The sequence below is a fragment of the Pelodiscus sinensis genome, chromosome 14 (assembly GCF_052426305.1).
Source record: "Pelodiscus sinensis isolate ZL-2025 chromosome 14, ASM5242630v1, whole genome shotgun sequence".
Lineage (NCBI taxonomy): Eukaryota > Metazoa > Chordata > Testudines > Trionychidae > Pelodiscus > Pelodiscus sinensis.
This window is the reverse complement of record NC_143065.1, coordinates 21,064,746-21,084,438: the sequence shown is the minus strand read 5'-3', so window position 1 is coordinate 21,084,438 and position 19,693 is coordinate 21,064,746. Positions and strand designations below refer to the sequence as shown.

The 19,693-nt window shown below is 44.7% G+C and overlaps 1 protein-coding gene across 10 annotated transcripts in view; it reads right to left on the bottom strand.

Moving 5' to 3' along the window:
- The window catches only part of MYO5A (myosin VA), a 186,419-nt gene that overhangs the window by 113,567 nt on the left and 53,159 nt on the right, over positions 1 to 19,693 (bottom strand). For all 10 annotated transcript variants that reach the window (XM_075897261.2, XM_089782019.1, XM_089782021.1 and 7 more), the window contains exons 3-4: positions 19,321 to 19,492; positions 8,568 to 8,712 (exon numbers count right to left, since the gene is read on the bottom strand). In XM_075897261.2, coding sequence (XP_075753376.2) covers positions 8,568 to 8,712; positions 19,321 to 19,492 — 317 coding nt within the window. The remainder of the gene's footprint in view (positions 1 to 8,567; positions 8,713 to 19,320; positions 19,493 to 19,693) is intronic.

Sequence of the window (19,693 nt, the reverse complement as noted above, 5' to 3'; positions counted from 1 at the left end):
CCAGCAGCTTGGCTTGATCTGGCCTCAGGGCTCCCCATCCCCACATAACTGGCACACTGACTAGACACTGCGGGGGGTGGAGGGAAGCTCCAAGACTTATGGGCCAGATCAAAGTAAGCTGCTGGTTGCATCTGGTCCACGGGCTCTGCAAGGAGGAATGCTGGCCAATGAGAGCAGCGGCGGCAGGGGGGAAGGTGGGGGGAGCAACACCTTCTATTTATCTACATTTGGTTTTACAGTAATTTTCTAATAAAATGCTTGACAAAGTAAAACCATCTTTCGTTGGTTATAAAGTGGTTCTCAAAACTTTCATGTTGGTGACCCCTTTCACAGAGCAAGCTCCTGAATGTGACTCCCATTATAAATGAGACACATTTATATTTCAGATTGTTATAAATGCTGGAGGTGAAATAGGGTTTGGGATGGAGGCTGACAACTAACTCACAAGCCATTGTATAAAAACCTTGCAACTCCCTTAGGGGTCACCAGCCCCAGTTTGAGAACCCCTGAATTACACACTGCATCTGTAAGGACTTGTTCATATGCCCAGAGCACATTCCACTGAAAAGAAAAATCTAGTAGTAGAAGAATGTAGGAATGAGACTGAAGAGTGATCAGGGAGCTGAGTAAGATATTTCCATGGCACAAGACATTTAGGAGGCTAAGAAGCTCCTATGCATTACTGAGAGAATGGAATAACCAAAACAAGTTGTTTATACCCTGCATAATGAGGTGTCAGACTACATGGACTAGTGTGTTGACCTGCACACCTTGTCACTATAGGCCTAACTCTACGGGCAACTGAAGTCCAAAGGATTCTTTCCCATTACACATGCAATACTTGCCACGTGTGCATCACTTCAGAAACTCTGCAACTTCTTGTTTTCTCCACTGTGAATTTTTGTAGGTGTGAATGAGGCTGTCCACGTGTAGCCCTGCTCACTCAGGGTACATCTAGACTACGTTTAATTTTCGAAAAGAGATATGCAAATTCAGTGCTAATTTGCATATCGTCTTCCAATTGCTTTTTCAAAAGTGAAAGTAGCCTGGATGCTTTTTTTCGGAGAAAAACCCCTTCTTCGAAAAAAACCCCGCTCTTCCTAAAAAAAAGGAGATTTACACAGTTTTTTGAAAAAGGGGGCTTTTCCCGAAAAAAAAAGGGTACAAACTACTTTCGCTTTCGAAAAACTCACTTTCGAAAAAGCGATCGGAAGAAGATACGCAAATTAGCACTGAATTTGCATACCTCCATTTGAAAATAAAACTTAATCTAGACGTATCCTCATTGTGAAGGTCTTTGGAAACTGAGGCCATACTGTACAACAGGGAGAGTGAGGTCTGGTTAAAGCCATTCTAAAAATTGGCCACTCTGACGTAATATAAAACTGTTTCTTTAAAAGAAGAACCATTTCCTAAAGCTCTTAGATCAAACGAAAGCAGCGCCAAATTAAAATGTGCCTTTTCCAAATTCATTAAGCATTCCAGTGACTTTGGGTGTGGGGAACAAGATTTTACCCTTTCTTAATCTTGTGAACATACTATTTTGATTACAATTCTTTTCAGCAGTAAGTTCACTATCCTCTGGTTTTCTGGCTTTGGCTCTCTAGTCTCCTTAAAGACAAAATCTTCTCCATCTCTGACCTTATCTCCCCTTATTTTCCAGTTCACCAGCAGAATTTCTCGCCACTCATCTTGCCTGTTGGCTGCCACCACTATCTGCAAAAGCATCCTCTGTAGCTAGCTGACATCTTTTATCCATAGCCCATAACTTCTATCTCATTCTAACAAACATTCTTACTCCTTAGATCTCCATTTTCTGATAGTCCTTTCTCCCCCAAATTTAACCATAGCCACCTCCTTCACTTCTGAGCCACTTCATCTTTGAATTCTATCCACATCACTGCAATGATTAAATTAATATAATTCACTTGTATTTGCAGGTCCAGAAGGGTGTGGTGTAATGTAGATAATTATTCTTTCAGCTCTGAAAGGGCTGTTGAGAGGATTAATTAGCGCATGTATGTAAGACACTGAGAAGGTGTGCAGAGCTAATAAACTCTAAAAATGACAAGTAGAGACTACATTGTTTTGAAACATTCTGTGGTGTTTTTGCATGAGCATTATGAATAAAAAAAACATATTAGTGCACATTATATATGTGCTTATATAAACCAAAGTGTGAGCCACTGCTCCTGCTACAGAGCTAACAGACAGCATTTCTACAGCCTGGTCTATTCTTGATTGCTCTTTCTCTGCCCTGAATACCATCTTGACTATTCAACACCAACATGCTCTGACCTGCAGTTCTCTTCCCTTCACAGAAGCAATGCATATGGTTCTCCCTGCTTCTGGAATGTGCTTGATTTTACAGTGAGTCATGACAACAGGTCCTGTTACCAGCCAGCAGACAATTTTTTCCCTAACTACAACAAAACAGAGTTATGAACTAACTGGCCAAATTTGGAACCCGAAGTATGCGATTAGATAGCAGACAAAAAGAGCAAATACAGTACAGTTCTATGTTAAACTATTTGAAAGAAAATTCAAAAAAAGATTTGACATGGTAAGAAAACTGTTTCTGTGCCTGTTTCATTTAAATTAAGCATTTTTCTTCTGCATGGTACAGTTTCAAAGCTGTTTTAAGTCAATGTTCAGAAAGAACTGTAACATTTTGTTCAGAATTAGGTACATTTCAGAGTTATGAACCACCTTCATTCCCAAAGTGTAACTGAGGTTCTATTTTACTTATAAAGCTTGAGATACAAGACAGACAAAATATGCCTGAGTTTCACCACTATAAAAAGGGCCATTATTATATTTGCCTACTTCAGAAGGATGTGTTGGGATTAGTTAGTGAATATCTGTAAAATGCTTGCCAGACATGAAGTCTATTATACCATGTATACACTTAGAACATCAAGCTCCTGACATAGCAAAACATAGACATATAAAGTATATAAAATGAATGAGGTTTGCTTTTTGTATTGACAAAAAGAGAAGCTTGGAAAAAATGTGTTACTTTGAAGACTGCAGCTGAAGACAAGGCTGACCGCACACAGATCTCTAACTCCCTTACAAGTTAGGCAGCAGGACCTGCTACAGTAAACTTCCGATAATCCGGCACCTTTAGGACCCAGGGGGTGCCGGATTATCAGATATGCTGGACTATCAGAAGGGGGGGCTATCAGGGGTCTGGAGTTGGGTGGGAGGGGATGCCACCCCAGACCCCTCATAGCCCCCCCTTACGATAGTCAGGCTCTGCCCCAGGAGTCCCTGATTCAGACGCTGCTGGTCAGTTTCAGCAGCAGCTGAATCGGGGATGCCTGCAATAGAGCAGCTGGGGTGCTGCCGGGTTGGTCCCGCAGCGCCGAGAGGCGGCGCTATGGCACCAACCCAGCAGCACTCCAGCTGCTCTTGGGGACGCCTGGGACAGAGCAGCTGGGGTACTGCCTGGTTGGTCCTGTAGCGCTGCCCATCGGGGCTGCGGGACCAACCCGGCAGCACCCCAGCTGCTTTTGGGGACGCCTGGGGCAGAGCAGCTGGAATGCTGCTGGGTTGGTCCCGCAGCCCCGAGGGGCAGCTCTACCGGACCAACCCGGCAGCACCCCAGCTGCTCTGCTCCCAGCTTCCCCGATTCAGCTGCTGGTCAGTTTCAGCAGTAGCTGAATGGGGGAAGCCTGTCCGGCTGCCCCAGCACTTCCGGGTTCCTGATGGTGCCGGACCATCAGGAGTCCCAGAGCATTGGATGCCGGACTAATGGAGTTTTACTGTAGATAGAGCATTAAACTGGGACTTAGGAAACAGCTCTGCAACTTGCCTATTGCATGATCTTGGGAAAATCATTCCCCACTCCCGTGCCTCGGTTTCGCCCTCTGTAATATGTGGATAATTATACTGATCTACATTATAAAGTGCTTTGCAATCTACACATTAAGAAGAGCTAGATATCATTAGCTCATCACTTCACGATTTTATGCTCCAGTAACAGACTTGCTGAGAATTCAGTTATGCTCTTTTCAGTACAAAGGACTGAAGGTCTGTCAATCCGCTGTGACTCTGTGCAACAGCAACTTGGTAAATCCTTTAGGGAACAAATCTGAAAAGAGCATGTACGTTTCCTAAACAAACAAGACCTATTAATAGTAAATTGTGTAGCTTACCATTTTAAGTGTATCCAGGAAGTGTAGCTCTAGAACATAAAAGTGCCAGGCAGTGAAACTATAATTTCACTGTACTTTTTTTGGACATACAGAACACATGTCTCTGGACAAAACTGGAGTCAGTACAGGCTCCAAAACCATGACAGATTGTACTCTGAAAGGGCACAAAGATGACCCAGCAAAATGAAACTGATTTCCTTGGGGATTAGTTGAGGTCACTGCTGCAATTGGAGGCTAAAGCTTATTGCCCAGCAACCAGCAGGACACCTCATATGAACTCTAGGCTCCAATTATAACCATGTTTAACCCTTTCACTGCCTGCCAACAATCATTAGTCCAAAGAAGCAGGACAGAAGACCAGATGTCAATTATGACATAGGATAGCTGCAGACACAACAGTCAGCAAGCGCAGGGGATCCCAGCATAGGTTACACTTCATTCATAATTCACCAAAAACACTTAACTTCAGCAGGAAAGGACATTTTCCTTTTTCATTCTAATTGTATCAATACAGCTCTAAAGGAAATTATTCCAGTCAGATGCTGCCAATCCATATAAGTCCATCACAGCCCTGGTTCTGTTTGTACAGCAGCTAGCGTGACAGAGTCGTGATCCCTGAATGGGCACAGTGTCTGTGTGTGCACAAATGTGAGGGGCTGCTTAACTTCCTCTGCCCACCAAAGAGACATTGAGTATGTCTACATGGCAGTTTTTTCGGAAAAATGGCCGTTTTTCTGAAAAAACTTGAGTTACATCCAGTCTGCAATCGTGTTCTTTTGGGGAAAAAAAATCAAAAGAACAGAGGGGTTTTTCTGATAGCGGGAAGCCTCTTTCTATGATGAAGAATGCCTTTTCCGAAAGAGCTCTTTTGGAAAAAGGCATGTGCGGATGGGGAAGAAGAAGCCTCCAGGAAAAAGCAGAGGTGCCCTGGTGGCCATTCCATCCACAGTAATCAGAACTTAATTGCGAGATAGTGTCCACATTCATTGGATGCTATTTTTCGAAAAAGCAGATCGCTTTTTCGATGCGTTTTGGCAGCGTGGACACTCTCTTTTGAAATAAATTTTTTCAGACGATCTCGTCCGGAAAAGCTTTTTCCGAAAGAAACCTGCAGTCTAGACGTAGCCCTAGGGAAATAGAGAAGTAGCAAATCATTATTCCTGCTCCAGAAGACGAGAGCAAGTGGGAACATTAAGAAGCTGTCAGAAAAGCATCCTGCATGGAGCTTGCAGGATAGAGGGAATCATGTGGGAAATAAGGCTTGTATAAGCTGATGGAGTGTCCCCAGTCCAATAGGCCAGGTATATTTCTATATTCTTCAATCAGGACATTAATATGCATTTTTTCTCATGTTTAAGCTGGTCTACCATGCTTATTATGGTGAAATCAGTTAGGCAAGAATAGGCAATAATTTTTAATGGGGGGAGGCCACTCCAAGGTGGTCTGTGTCTGCTAGCAGCAAATATCTCCAATGGCCAGTGATGGAACATTAGATGAAGTGAGCTCAAGAGTTATTACAGAGAATTCTTCTCCAAGTGTCGGGCTGGTGGGTCTTGCCCATGTGCTCAGGGTCTAACTGATCGCTATATCTGGGGGTTGGGAAAGAATGTTGCCCTGGGTCACATTGGCAGAAACATTGTTAATAGGAATGTTTTTCCTTCCTGTGCAGCACGGGTGGTGGGCCACTTGCAGGTTTAAACTAACAGTGTAAAAGGTGGAGTCTCTGTAATCTGAAGTATTTAAATCATGATTTGAAGACTTCAGTAACTCAGCCCAGGTTAAGGGTCTATTGCAGGAATGGGTGGGTGAGGTTCAATGGCCTGCAATGTGAAGAATGTCAGACTAGATCAGAGGAGGGCAATAATTTTTGATGGGGGGGGGAGGGCACTTCAAGAATTTGGACAGTGGTCAAGAGCCACACTTTTCCATATTAATGGAGGAGGTGCGGGGTCTGGGATGTAGACTGGGTGCAGAAGGGAGCTTGCAGTAAGGGACTGGAATGCAGGAGAGGGTCTGGGAGGGAGTTTGATGAAGGAGGCAGTTATGACCTGGGTTAGGGAACTAGGGTGCAGAGATTTCGGTTGTGACCTTGGGCAAGAGGAGGTTGTGACCTGGGGCAGGGGACTAGGGTGCAGAAGAGGATGCAGGGGTTTGAGTTGTGACCTGGGGAAGAGGATTGGGGTGCAAGATCTGTGAGGGGGAAATGGTGCAGGGGGGGGGGAAGAGTGTTGGGTTATGTAGGGTAGGAGGGCAAAAGGTTGGGGTGCCAGAGGCAGGCTGTGGCTGGGAGACATACCTGTTTGACTCCCAGCCAGCAACCTTCTCAAACAGATTCCCTGCCTGCCTCACTCCCCCACTGACTGCAGGGGCCATGTGGTTTTTGAACAGCTATGAGCCTGAGGGGAGAGGAGCAGGATGTTTCACAAGCTGCCTGTTGAAAACAGGCAGCTCCTATTGGCTGGAAACCAATGGGATTGTGCTGGAGGCAGGAGCAGCATGGGAAGCCTCTTCTCACTCCCCAGAACTCACAGCTGTTCAAACAGAGCCCAGAAGCAGCTTTTCTCAGCAACGTGCAAGGGGCAGGCAGGGAATCTGGTCAGTTTCAGCAGCAGCTGAATCGGGGATGCCTGCAATAGAGCAGCTGGGGTGCTGCCGGGTTGGTCCCGCAGCACCAAGGAGCAGCGCTACGGCACCAACCCAGCAGCACTCCAGCTGCTCTTGGGGACGCCTGGGACAGAGCAACTGGGGTACTGCCCGGTTGGTCCCCTAGCGCTGCCCCTCGGGGCTGCGGGACCAACCCGGCAGGACCCCAGCTGCTCTGCCCCAGGGGTCCCCGATTCAGCCACTGCTGAAACAGATCAGTGGCTGATTCCAGGAAGCCCGGGGCAGAGCAGCTCTGCCCCAGGCTTCCTGGAATCAGCCGCTGATCTGTTTCAGCAGCGGCTGACTTGGGGACACCTGGGGCAGAGCAGCTGGGGTCTTGCCGGGTTGGTCCCGCAGCCCCGAGGGGCAGCGCTAGGGGACCAACCGGGCAGTACCCCAGTTGCTCTGCCCCAGGCGTCCCCAAGAGCAGCTGGGGTGCTGCCGGGTTGGTCCCGCAGCTCCGAGGGGCAGCGCTACGAGACCAACCCGGCAACACCCCAGCTGCTCTGCTCCCGGCTTCCCCGATTCAGCTGCTGGTCAGTTTCAGCAGCAGCTGAATGGGGGAAGCCTGTCCGGCTGCCCCAGCACTTCCGGGTTCCTGATGGTGCCGGACCATCAGGAGTCCCGGAGCATTGGATGCCGGACTAATGGAGTTTTACTGTACTAACAAAATTGTGTCTGTGCACGTATGTGTAAATTTAATTTATTATACAAGAAAAAATACTAAATAAAGGGATAATTAACAAGGCGCAGGAATCAGGGCAGAGGGTGGGAGGTATGGGGATGCTCAGGCCAGGGGGTGCAGGATTCACTATAGGAAGAGCTCAGGATGGGGGGCTGAGAAGTCGGGGAGGTGGCAGCTCCTTGCTAGCAGGAGGCTTGAGTTGGGCTGCCCATTCCTCTGGTGGTTCCTTGCAGGGGGTGGGCCCAGGACTGGGCTGCCTGGACCCCCAGGAAGCTGCACGCTGGCACGGGGGAACGGAGCTGGACTCACCAACCCCTGGTCAGCTGGCAACTCTTTTGGGAGGAAGGGCTGGGGCTGCACTGCCCAGCATTTCCAGCCATCAGCTCCTGTGGTAAGGGGGTAAGGGCTGGCGGCTGCCCACCTGGCTGGTGTTATAGCCAAGGTACAGGGGGAGAGGTGTGAGGGCTATGTGGCCGCTCCAGCCCCAGCCACCAGAGCAGCTGTGCTGCCTACCATGTGGCTCTGGCCCCGGCCACCAGAGCAGCCACTGCCCACCACGCATCTCTAGCCCCGGCCGGGCTGTAGCCGCAGTAGCTGGAACCAGGGCCAGTGAGGCTGCCTTGCAGGGATAACCTTACCATACCCTGGCTCCAGCTGGAGCAAACAGGGGCAGGGTAGCCACCCTCTGCCACACGGCCCTGTCAGAATGCATCAGGCCACCACCACAACTCGCCTTCAGTCCAGCAGAAAAGCGAATGGTAGGAGTGCTGTTGCATTGTTCTGCAGGCAACATGGGTGGTCCTAAGCCTTTTGGGCACCATTGCACAGCTTAAAGGGAACCCTGATCCTTCCCATTTGCTAGCAAATGAGCACTGGTCTGTAAGCGACACACTTTTTCTGTTTACTAATTTCATTGGTTTATTAGGTTTTGAAATTTAATTAGAAAAGTGGAGCAAAGAGAGACTTGTTCACACCTTCTATTAAATGGAAATAAAAGCAGAGTCAAATCCACTGACTAGGAACTTAAGGCCTCATTCCTATGGAAAACACAACATTTCAAAGGCTGTTTTTTCACAAACCTGGCCATCTGTTTGTAGGCTTCTTCAGCCACAGCAAATATGTGTGGATCCATATCCCCCATATTCTGACCACTGTATGCATTGATGATATCTTCGCCATAGATAGGCAGTTGTTCATAAGGATTTATGGCTACCAAGACGATACCTACAAAGAAATGGAACAAAATCTATTAATAATGGCTGATTTGAAAATGTAAAAGTGTCAAAAGCCATGTGTACGTTAGTCTAATCTGTCCTGAATGTTTAGCTTGGAAGAGAATAAAAACCTTATCCAAAGCCCATTTGAGTAAATGGAAAGATAACTGGATGAGATATTAAATATGTATCCTACCAGTTTGAACACAATTCACGTTCTTGCTAAGAAAATCAGACTTTTACTCTTCCCCCATTTTTAAAGCTCTGCCTTTGAAGAATGAAACATTGTGTTTAGAGTAAATCAGCTCAATATTGAATACTCATGAACAGCCAGCTCTACTCAGTCAGATCAGTAAAGACTTTACTTCCCATCTTTTATTATATACCATGGCCTCTCAGTTGCTCACCTATACTTGTTGGGATCTAACAGAAAGGTTCTAAAATGAACAAGTGACCACTTTTCCCATGGGCTTTGTGATGTCAGCTATTTGTGCCTGATGTTGTGGCATCATATGCTGATATTGGACATTTTTAGTAGCAAAGAATTAGTATTAGAATGTTTAATACAAGTCGTGCTAATAAACAATGGCCTCATTTTGACTAGTGGCCTCCAACAAGTGCTCACAAATAAATCGAAGTGTAGATTTGGCGCATGTAGGTTCTGGACTGACCTTAGAAATCAAAATGTGACATCTAAAAGTGCTAAAACACTCCCACAATTATTTTAGCAAAAATGAAAGCCAGTCAATATGTTTTTAACTTACTACAGCTCCCATTTCAAATATCTCGTGACACTACTGGGTAAGGAAGCAGCTGCCATGTGGGCAGAAAGAAGTTGTAGTCCTATTTGTGGCTGTCTAATAAGCACACCAGGCATCATTCTATGCAAGATCATTTGAATGAACCCTTAATTCCCCCATAACAGGTATATTTATAGCACTGTCATCTAAATTTACACAGCAACCAACCTTCACTTTCTCTATGAAATTTAAAGCACAAAACATCTGTGATTCAGGGAAAGAACAAGATACTATGCAGGCACCAATATCATGATTGAGACATGAAGTACAGGTGGAACCTCTCTAAACCAGGACTTTCTGGTCTGGCAACATCCGTGGAGTCCCGGTGGAGGGCTGACAACTGGGAGCCCTGTAGGCTAGCAGGGCAATGGGTTGCCGGCATCAAGCTGCCAGTGGGGCCAGGAGCCCCACTCACCACAGTTGGGCTACGTGGCAAGGCTGGGGGCCCGGCACGTTGCGGCAGGACCCAGCACACCCCCCCCCCAGTGGGACCAGGAGTCCAGCATGGCAGAGGCTGGGGGGAGGCAGCAGCAGGGTGGCCAGATAGGATCTCCCTTGATCCAGCAAAATCCCCCAGCTAGGACCGGTCAGGTTCTGAGGGTGCCAAGCTAGGGAGGTCCAACCTGTAGAACATTTTTCATAGAATAGCAAAGAAAAGGCATCTGGTCCTGCTGATCCGAGTATCATCCCAGTTTCACAAACGACTAAATACTGTCGTGTATTTACAGATCAAGCAACCAGTGAAATAAAACCACAAACAAGCTTTCTAATGAGCACATACCTTTCAGAAATGGAGTAGAGTCTTGATTTGCTCCTTGAGATATATTAGGCATCATACAGCTAATAAAATATCAACTGACAAGGAAATAATTGGATAATAATTGAAATAATCTAGTTCCTATCACACATGTGCCAAATAATTTGTAATCTGAGATTGGTTAAAACTTAGAAATGGAATAGCAGAGATGTTACAGATCGCTCAGTATTACAACACATTGACTGAGCTGGGCAGAAGCTCAGGAATGGAACAGACAAGGTGCCACAAAGCCAGATTCATCCATACTAAATTAAAAGTAAAACAGACTACTGTTAAGCTGGTTGCACAATGAAGATGCTGGGACCAGGATCTAGTGCAAGAGATTAATAAAGTTGAACTACTAGGGAATACAAATCATAATATTATTAAATTTAATATCCGTATAAGGGGCAAAATGCCGAAGATAACTTCCTCCTTTTTGTGTAGGTAACTGGAAATAAAAAGGAACCAAGAGTGAAATGTATGCATGGAAACTTCTTAAAAACACCATCAAATGAAATGTGTACCCCAAATTAAAAAATAAATAAATAAAAACAGCAAGAACACCAAAAAATTCCACCATGGCTAAACAGGACAGGTCTGTCTCAGATCAGAAAATACATGTTCTAATTTCTAATCTGAAAAACTATTAGTGCTAACAAACAAAAATGCAACGGGCTGAAGCTATTTTTGCTGATCCTAGTTCAAGATCATGATTTTTTTTTCCGCCTATACAGAAAAAAATAAAAAGCTTCTCCCTTCAGAGGATTTGTCAAAGGAGCTGGATGAAGGTAATGTTTTCTACATCAGAAAGTCATAGGGATTTCAGTAAAACATGTTGTTCCCTAAGAAATGTATCATACAAAAATAGCTACAGGATCCTGCTGGACCACGAATGTTGCCGGACCAGAGAGTTCTAGTTTATAAAGGTGCAACTTGTACAAGAAATGTTCTTTGTTATGTCTCCTTCCCTTTTACTTCTTCCACAGATGTAGGATCTTTAGTATTCCTTGAGCATTTCTGTTCTTTCCTCCTTATTCTTGCCATTATGCTTACATCTTCCTGGAATTTTTACACACTCGGTCACTGTTAATGGTTTCCCAGAGAAAAATTCCATAAATGAAATGGCTGCAATGGAGGACCCAATTACTTAAGAGTCACTGATCCATTTTTAAATCCTCTAAACATATGACTCTACAGACTATTCATACACCTTCCATCTAAGCAGTAATCAACAGAAGCATCCTTACACAGCCTCAACTATAAAGATTCTAAATCCACCAACTGACGCAAGCCTATACAGCCAGGATGTAGAAACACTGTGGGAAACAGTCAAGCTCTTGATTAGCAATACTTTATCACTGGATTTCCCCATCCAAATGAGCAACTGGATTCTTTTCTCATTTCAGACATTAATAAATCACATGGCTGTTATTCCAATCAATTTATACAGCTGCTAAGAAATACATAATAATGCACTGAACTTCATATAAATTGTCTAAGCTAATGGTTATGATTTGAAATGACTAATGATTCTTACTTTGAGAAACTCAATTACAGATGTAGCTATGGTAGTCCCCTTACTAAAGGTGCTTCTGCTTATTTTCTGGGAAGACCCTGTGTGCTGCAATCTAGCCTCACAGACTACAATTCCCATGAGGCCTGGGGAAAAACAGGAAGGAAGTGACTCCTGTTTGGGAGATCTGAGTCTCTCCACATGTGTGGAGGAAGACTCAGCAGTCTGTGGACTGGTCCCTCTGTTTTTGGAGCAGAAAGGGAACCAGGCTGCTGTGGAGGAGTTTGATCCAGTTCAGGAGCTGTTACGTTGCCGTTACAGACTGGGACAGCGAGCCTTTGAGACTGGGATCTCGCAGGCTGCTTCTGATTGCCCTAGAGGGGAGGCTCTTTGGCTGTACTTGTGGCTAGAAGCTACTCTGCACCCAGCACACAGAAGGAGACTGTGAGTAACTGGGCATCTTTGGAAAATGCTGCCTGGGGCAGACCTCAGAGATACAGACTAATTCTAGGTTCAAAGAGAGGTAGAGAGGCCAACTCAGTGAACCAGAGCTGCTGCATAGCTTGGACCCACATACACCCTATCTACAGAGAATCTCCATTACTGCTGCAGTTCTTCAAGCGCGCCCATACAAGCAAGAGTCTGGGACTCCGAGTCCAGGGGTGTGCACACTCTGGGGTGGGATAAATATTGGCAGTGCAAATGGCAGCTAGATACGTTCCTTTTACTTCTGTGTACTTTGTTAATTGATGTTATTCACTGTTAATTTGTTAAATCCTGTTTCTTTAAGTTAAGTAAAGGTTGTTCATTCTAATGCAATCTATTAGACGTATATTATTTATGATTTGTAATTGTTGTTCTGGAGTTAGATCCAGTTTATTGTTGGAATACGTTTATTCCTGGAGGTTCCCAAGGTACACCAGTGAGTGCCAGCCAGGTGGAGGCACCCCCATTATATGTTCTTTATGAGCAAGGGACAGCAGCAAGGGGGTGGATAGGGTTTCCCCAACTAAACATCATCACCACTGGGGTACTCAGGATCTCCTTTTATGTTAAAACCATCAGGCGCCCAGGCACACTTGTGAGTGTGACCTGCTCCCGAGTAACCTGGGGAGGAAAAAGGGGGGTTACACTACAAATAGAAATATATTTTTGCAACTTGAAATACACTAGATTTCTCTCTTCCCTAGTTTCAGATATCCGTTACACATCTTAGAGACGAGTTTGTCTTCAACACTGAGGAACATGTTACATAAAATCTCTTTAAGCCACTCAGACTCGTGAGGCCAATCAATGAGATGCTAAAGATTTTATGCAAATTCAAAATAATCCCATGCTTCTTTGAGAGTGTAGTGTAGACATAGCCCTAATATAGTTCACTGTCCCATATAGTGACACTTAGATCACTAACAGCCAGAGATAAGAACAAGGGAGCTCTACAGCCTAAGCTGAGAGCTAGCTAGCTTTATAGCTCAAGCTATAGAGGCTCCTAAACTAAGCCTGAGACGTCCACCCACCCAATGCTGGTTATACAATACAGGCAAAAATAATCTCATTGAGCTAAAATGACAGCCAAATATACTTTACTTCAGCATAGATTCATAAGACAAATAATATCCATTATGGAAAAACCTTAGAGAAATAAATGAAGAATTTACACTTTCTACAGATTTTTTTTAAGCCAACCTATAAAATACCAGTTTTAAGAATAATTTTTATGGAAGTTTCTTGGTTTCATTCTGTCACACGTCCACAGGATCAGGGCTACTTCCCACCTTGGATCAGTCTTTTGGGGGAGCCCCTTCAATGTGCCAAACCTCCTACTATTGGATGTCCAGAACCAAAATTAAATAGGGAAGAAGGAGGGGGGGGGACAAAAAGAGGCAGTAGGTATATAAATATCAAAAGGAAAACGGAGCTGGTACGTAACAAGCAAAACTGATCGTTTATAAACACCTAAAGATTGGATAGTTAAAGGAAGCAGATATGGACCTGCAGTTAGCATTTAGAGAGGAAGAGTAGTAACACCAGAATCTACACAGACAAAGAACCATTGGCACCTTCATTGTTTGGTAGGCTGATAATGTCCCAGCCATCCAGCAACGTTCACTGACTTTTAAACAAAGAAGGGTGTCAGAATAACAGAGATGCACTTTTCCCATTTAACATTCACAAATCTTTGTTCTGTTTTGAGCAGATTTGTAGAAATAATGAAGAACAAAGCGGAACTAATTACTTCCAGATCTCTGGTCAATTACTACTCTGAAATTATCAAGCCTTCTTTAATTTAAAATGACATTACAGTGAAATTTAATCCTGTTTAGTCTTCATTTGACCTCCCTTTTTATCATTCTAAGACAGGGATGGGCATTCAGCCTATCAGCCATTTTAATCTGGCCCTCAAACTCCAGCTGGGGAGCACGGTCTGGGACTTGCCTAGCTCCGCACAGCTCCCAGAAGCAGCAGTATGCCTCATCTCCAGCTCCTATACTTAAGATAGTCAGAGGGCTCTGCATGCTGCCCTCACCCTAAGCAGTACCCCACAAGCCCCTCTATCATGGGCGCAAGGCTAGAGCAGCCCCCTGCCTGCGGTGGGCCCCATGGGGCTGCTCTAGTCCCTACTTGGTGCTATTAACATAAGAACGGCCATACTGGGTTAAACCAAAGGTCCATCTAGCCCAGTATCTTGTCCTCTGACAGTGGCCAATGCCAGGTGCCCCCAGGGAATGAACAGAACAGGTAACCCTCAAGTGAGGTATCCCCATCACCCATTCCCAGCTTCCAACAAACAGAGGCTAGGGACACCATCCATGCCTATCCTAGCTAATAGTCATTTATGGACCTATGTTCCATACACTTATCTAATTCTTTTTTGAATCCTGATGTAGTCTTGACTCTCACCACATCCTCTAGCAAGGAGTTCTACAGGCTGAGCGTGCATTGTGTGAAAAAAAAAATTCCTTTGTTTTAAACCTGCTATCTATTACTATGATTGAGGGGCCCTTAATTCTTGTGTTACGGGAAGAACTCTACCTTATCTACCTTCTCTGAGCCTGGAATGATTTTATAGACCTCAGTTACATCTCTCCCCTTTGTCATCTCTTTTTCAAGATGTAAATCCCACTTTTATTAATCTTTACTCATATGGCAGTCATTCCATATCCCTAATCTTTCCCCTACTCCCGCTTGTATATGCCTTTTTCAATTCCAACATCTTTTTTGAGATGAGGTGACCACATCTGCACAGTATTCAAGATGTGGGACCATACCGTGGATTTATATAGAAGCAATATAATATTTTCTGTATTATTAGCTATCCTTTTCTTAACATTCTTTTTTTTGGGGGGGGGGGAAAGAAGGGGGAGAAAAGTGCTGCACACTAAGTGGATGTTTTCAGAGAACTATCCATCATGACACTGAATTCTCTTTCTTGAGTGGTAACAGCTAATTTACACCCCATCATTTTGTATGTATAGTAGGGATTATGTTTTCCAAACATCTATTCTGTAATAATTTACAAACATTATATATTCTATTTTTCCTGACTTAAATAAAGGGTAACGTATGAATGTAAGCGATAAATTCAAGCAAGGTCTGTTCGTATCCAAACAGGAAAGACAACAATAGCTTCAGATAGGCACCTATTTAGTCACATCTGAGGAACAATACTAGATCCGCTTGCATTGGTGTACCACCTCTAACTTCCTAGATCCCACTTCATAAACACAGGAAAACTGGGAACCAGAGACAAAGAGCTTCTGAAGGGATAAAGGTGACACTCTCATGGGACAGAGTGTGACACTGTTGAAAGTCATTGATGAGAAGCTGTTCTCACAGATCACAGAGGCCATGGGAGGGAGTGAAGACAAACCTGCCTAAGGCATGGCAGGCTTCTAGGGGTAAGTCTACACTGTAATTAAAAACCCATGGCTTACCCATAGCAGCTAACTCAGGCTTATGCTAAGGGGCTGTAGAATCGTGATATGAACATTTGGGTGATGTCCCAGAATCTGGCCGCCAGCCCAAGCCCTGAACATCTACACTACAACTAAACAGCCTCTGCCCCAAGTCCTAGTCAACTGACACAAGCCGACAGTGGGTGTCTACTTGCAGTATAGGCATACCTTAGGAAACATATCCATAGGTCTTCTGTTTACCACCTGATTTTCTCTCTTGTTATGCTTTGCTCCTAAGCCAGCACATAAACCAGTGGCTCTCAACCTTTCCTGACAACTGTACCCTTTTCAGGTGTTTGATTTGCCCCCCAGTTTCAGCTCACTTAAAAACTACTTGCTTACAAAATCAGACAGACACACAAAAAGAAAAGTGGCACGTTACACTATTACTAAAAAATTGCTTGCTTTCTCATTCATACCACATAATTCTAAAATACTGTAAATCAAATGGAATATAAATATTGTACTTACATTTCAGAGTATGATATATAAAGCAGCATAAAAATATCACTGTAGGAAATTTTAGTTTTTACTGACTTCACTAGTGCTTTTTATCTAGCCTATTATGAAATGAGGCAAACATCTAGACAAGTTGATGTTCCTCTTGGAAGACTTCTGCACACATCCAGAGTATGTATACCCCCTGGTTGAGATCAACTGACAAATTATACTTTTGTTTGGAGAAAGCTATCTTCTGTCATCTGTATTCATTATTACTTACAAGATCCCCAAGAGAAGATTTGCAGGTAACAACCCCTATCTGACTGGGTGAGTAGTCACAGTTGAAACATAGGGTGCTGTGACCCAGGGCTCACACTTAAAGTGGGACATTTGCATGATTGCACCCCAGAAAAGGTAAGGGCAAAAGATCAAACACTGGAGGGAGTGCACTCAGAGGGGTCCAAGATGCAACTAACCTTGTAACTGTGCTAGTTCCCATTTGATAGATCTGTGGGGAAAAGCAGCAAATATACTATTGTTTTCCTAAGTATGTCACTAAGCCAACACTTGCCCCTTTTTTCTTTTTTGGTGCTATTACACTAAGCTCGGGTCTACACTACAAACTTACTTTGGTATAAAGCTAGTACTTCATTGTTTGGGATGTTGACACCTATCGCACCGACATAACTGACTGAGCAAACAGTGCTATGTCAATGATAGGACTTCTCCCATTGATATGGCTACTGCCTCTCCTGGACGTGGAGTACTGACACCAATGGGAGAAGCTCTCCTGTTGGTGTAGGCAGCATCTATATTACACTGCAGCTCGGTATGTATAGACAAGCCCTAACACACAGTACACATGCCCACACTCCCTATAACAGAGGTCACCAACTAGTGGATCGGGATCTACTGGTAGATCTTGGAGCCTCTGACAGGTGATCCTGACTGGTTTGGCCGAGAGACTATCAAGTGCCAGCACTTCAACTGCCCCCTCCCTCCACTGCTGCGAACCTCCTTCCCTTTGCCTTAGAGCTGCCTCTTCCCCAGGGAGCCTCCTGCTTTCTGTACAGGGCAGAGGAGGGAAAGGAGGGGCACTGATGTCAAGGTGCCCCCTCCTACTCTCTATCCTTTCTCCACAGAGCAGGACAGGGGGCACAACAGGATTTGGAATGGAGTTTGTTGGCTGCTTTTGGGAGTGGTCCAGGGGTGAGCCTGCCTTAGCCCTACTGCACCACCATTCAGGAGCCAATAACAGTGCCCAGCTGGGGCCCACATCCCAAACTCCTACCCCAGTCATGAACTCGCTCCTGTACTCTAAGCCCCTGCCCTATTCCTGAACACTCCTGCATCCAAATATCTTCCCAGAGCCTGCACCTAGAACTCCCTCCTGCACCCCAACTGCCTGCCCCAAGAGAAGCTCAGAGCCCCTCTCACACTCAAGATCACTTAATCCAAAACCAGAGCATGCACCCCAACCCACTGCCCCAGCCTGATGAAAGTGAGTGAGGATGGGCAAGAGAGGGAGGATTGAATGAGGACGGGCGGGGCCTTGGAGAAGGGGAGGAAAGGAGGCAGGGCAAAGGTATTTATATTTGAGGTACCTCTTGGATTTCACTTAAATTCAAAAAGAGATCTTGTGCTTAAAAAGATTGTCCTATAATGTGGGATATTCGATGGTAATGGAGTAAAGGAGAAAAAGTGACTCAATAGCTGCGCAGTTCTGGGTGTCCTGTAAGGTCAAAAATTATCAGATCAAATCTCATTTGTTTGCACTTTGATCACTTGAAAACTCAAAGACTTCTGAAAACATGCTTCTAATAAACCTAACATGCAAACTGCATAATCCTCATCAGATGAGACATTCCTGTAAAAAGCTTGAAAAGCTTCTTCAAACTTCAGCAAACTTGCCTTTTAGTAAAACATTTTATGCCCTTTGATGGTTTGCCAAACTTAACCAATTTGCCACGTGTCTTCCAGACATCAGGGGTTGTCTCCTGGGGCTGCTGGATGGCACCGGCCCTGGTCCCGTGCTGCCCCCAGCCAGGCTGCCGACTCTGATGTCCCGCCCGGTTGGCCCTCCTGCCCTTAGGCTCTAGGGATCTCTGCTCCAGGATCATCTGGACTACAGATGTTACCAGACCAGAGAGTCCTGGATTTTGGAGGTACAACCCATAGTAAATTCCTCCAGTTTTAGTTGATTGAAAAATTATGGCCAAGTATGACACTGTATGATCACACATTTACACAGCTATGAATTAAATGTTCTTCTAGCATTAACAAAGAGCACCATTATGAACACACAAACACACAGTTGAATGGAAATCGCAAGAAGGAAAAGTCATTAGAATTCTCAATGAAGGCACAATACCAACTTAGCCATAGTTGGGAAAAAGTCAGTCTGGTGAACTGAAGGGCTTTATCAACTTAGCCTTATACCTGTGGTCTCCACCCTTTTGGGGCTTCTGGGCTCCCGGAGGCAGGGCCTCTCATGCACTGCACGCCTGGGGTAGAGGCCGCTCATGCGCTGTGTGCCCGGGGCAGGGGTCGCTCATGCGCCGTGCGCCCGGGGCGCAAGAATGGCTTGGTCCGCCCTGATCACTCGATGGGCGCACATAAATGCCCCAGCGGGTGCCATGGCGCCTGTGGGCACCGCGTGGGGAACCACTGCCTTATACATTTCCAAAGACACACTGACATTTTTCAAAGCTCTTTTCCAGCTAATACATGTAATTAGGTAAGCATCTGCAATGGACACAATGTTCCTCAAAGAATTCCTATTACCTCAAAATAAGCATTCTGAAGAGGCATTTTAAACAGAGCCCTTTGGAAGCTAGGAGGACATCAAAGCCAAGCAGATTTATGATGAATCTTCATATTTAAAGGCCTAGTTGATTTGGGCCTACCTATGTGTTGTATCTTCCCAGAGCCTTTCTTACTAAATGATACCCCCAAATGCCTCATACTTAATGAAAACCCAGGACTTAATTTAAATTCAGAGCTCTATCAATAACCGACCTTCTTTTCCCCTATCAAAAGGGATTTTAATGGATTATTATTTTTTTTTTGTCTCTTGCAAAAGTATAAAGGAAACTGATCACGTACTTACCACAGTAGGTATAAATGAGTTTTGAATCTATAAAGCGAACTTTGAGGTTGTGTAGAACAGCAGGTTCATGGAGATAACTGAGTGCCGTGAGATCATTTTCACCAACAAGAATATCAGGGTTTCTTAACGGGGGCAGTTCCTTCGTCTTCGGATCAAGGCAGTATTGCAAATCCTGAAAATTCAACACACACACATGAAATGAAAAGGAATATTTTTAAATTTTCCATTTTTGGCTTATCCCTCCAATTTATCCCACTAATCATTTTCCTTTGGTAATCATTCCCTGTATTTGTTTAACTTGTCTTGTGCATTTTTATCTGCTGCTTTCTCCTAGGATTTTTTAGAGCAAGACCTTAAAGGTTAATTTAAAACA